The following is a 1,471-nucleotide window of genomic DNA, read 5'->3' on the forward strand; positions in this document are numbered from 1 at the left end:
TCTCATTGTGGTAATTTTTGCCCTTTCCGCTGCTCATATGATTTGACATGAAAATGCAGTGCAAGTACTTCAAAGTTAGATTAACACATTGACTGTATTTTGCTTATCGTATATTTGTGTTCTTATACAGCATGTTTCTTTTGGTAACGTGACCGTCCGGTGACAGGTCAAGAACAATGTAAGTGTATATAATCTGCTGTCGATGCATTTAGTACAAGAGAAATCTGTTAAATGCAACATGTTTGTCTTAACTGATTTCTTGTTGTCGGTGTCTTCAGCCATAAGTGTCAATCCTTGGCGCCGTTCAGCTGATTCTCTCTCTGATTTGGTGAGACGTTTCAATGATTTAGAACAGAGACTGGAAATGCAAGAAAAGCTTAATGCTGAGCAAGAAAAAGTCATTGAAATATTGAACATTAAAAATGAAAAATTACAGGAAGCAGTGGAGACTCTCAGTTCTGCAAAGGAAAAGAAACAAAGGAACGATTACAGGTTGAAATTAAGTAAAGGAAGTAAAACAATAATGAGAAACGAAACAGCAACAGAATTTGGAATGAACTCGGATCAAAAATCCTCTACATCTCATGCACCTTCTAGTCAAATTAATTGTTGTGAAAAACCGTTGTTGACGTTACAGTACAAAAAACATAAAGGGAGATCCGTAACAGGTATGTTTCAAGATGAAAGAACATCCAAAGATTATCAATATATTTAAGTATCTGTATATAATTATAAGAAAATAGATATCCTTGATAGTCTTTTTAATCTACTTTTTTATTCATTAAGGTGGAGTTGCATTCCACGCGTACTTGTCACATAATGAAAACAATCCAGGAAGTCACCAAACTATAATTTTTGACAACATCATAACAGATATTGGTGGTAACTATAATCAACACTCGGGAGACTTCATTTGCCCAGAGAATGGGGTGTATACATTTTCGTGGACATTGTTTTGCTCTCGTGGTGGATATATCTATTCCCAAATCGTTGTGAATTCGAATTCGGTTGGCGCTTTGTTTTGTAGTGGACAAGGAGCAGACGAGATAAGAGCAACAACGGGTGTGGTCGTGGTAGAGATAAACCAGGGAGATGTCGTGTATATAAGGACACATCCTTCAAACCCCATAGTCGGAACACTTTATAGCAAGACTACTTACCGATCATCATTCAGTGGATGGAAACTGTTTTAACTTTCTTAGGAAATCAAATATGTAATTATGCATTAGGTATTATTATTCCTTGCAACAGAAAAAAATGCTTCAAATCATTCACAATAAAAGAAACATAATTTCCACAATGATACATGTTTTATTTCTTTAAGTATTTACATGACTTTAAAATTGTTACAGATAAAATGTCTGAAGTATTTTGAAAAAAATGGATTTATTAGAATTTGTTAGATGCTAAAATTAAGTCAGACAAAACCCACTGGGATATATTGAGTCGATTATTGAATCAAAGTAACAAT

At 34.3% G+C, this 1,471-nt stretch overlaps 1 protein-coding gene across 1 annotated transcript; it reads left to right on the forward strand.

The window, feature by feature from the left end:
- The first annotated feature begins 238 nt into the window (after window positions 1-238).
- LOC134273095 (uncharacterized) lies at window positions 239-1,193 on the forward strand. Its single transcript, XM_062755272.1, has 2 exons — window positions 239-668; window positions 787-1,193. The coding sequence occupies exons 1-2, from the start codon at window positions 239-241 to the stop codon at window positions 1,191-1,193; spliced, it is 837 nt and encodes a 278-aa protein (XP_062611256.1).
- Window positions 1,194-1,471: the final 278 nt, after the last annotated feature.

The sequence above is a fragment of the Saccostrea cucullata genome, unplaced genomic scaffold (genome assembly GCF_032062105.1).
Source record: "Saccostrea cucullata isolate Sc308-1 unplaced genomic scaffold, CSIRO_AGI_Scuc_v1 ctg1156, whole genome shotgun sequence".
In the NCBI taxonomy this organism is placed as follows: Eukaryota; Metazoa; Mollusca; class Bivalvia; order Ostreida; family Ostreidae; genus Saccostrea; species Saccostrea cuccullata.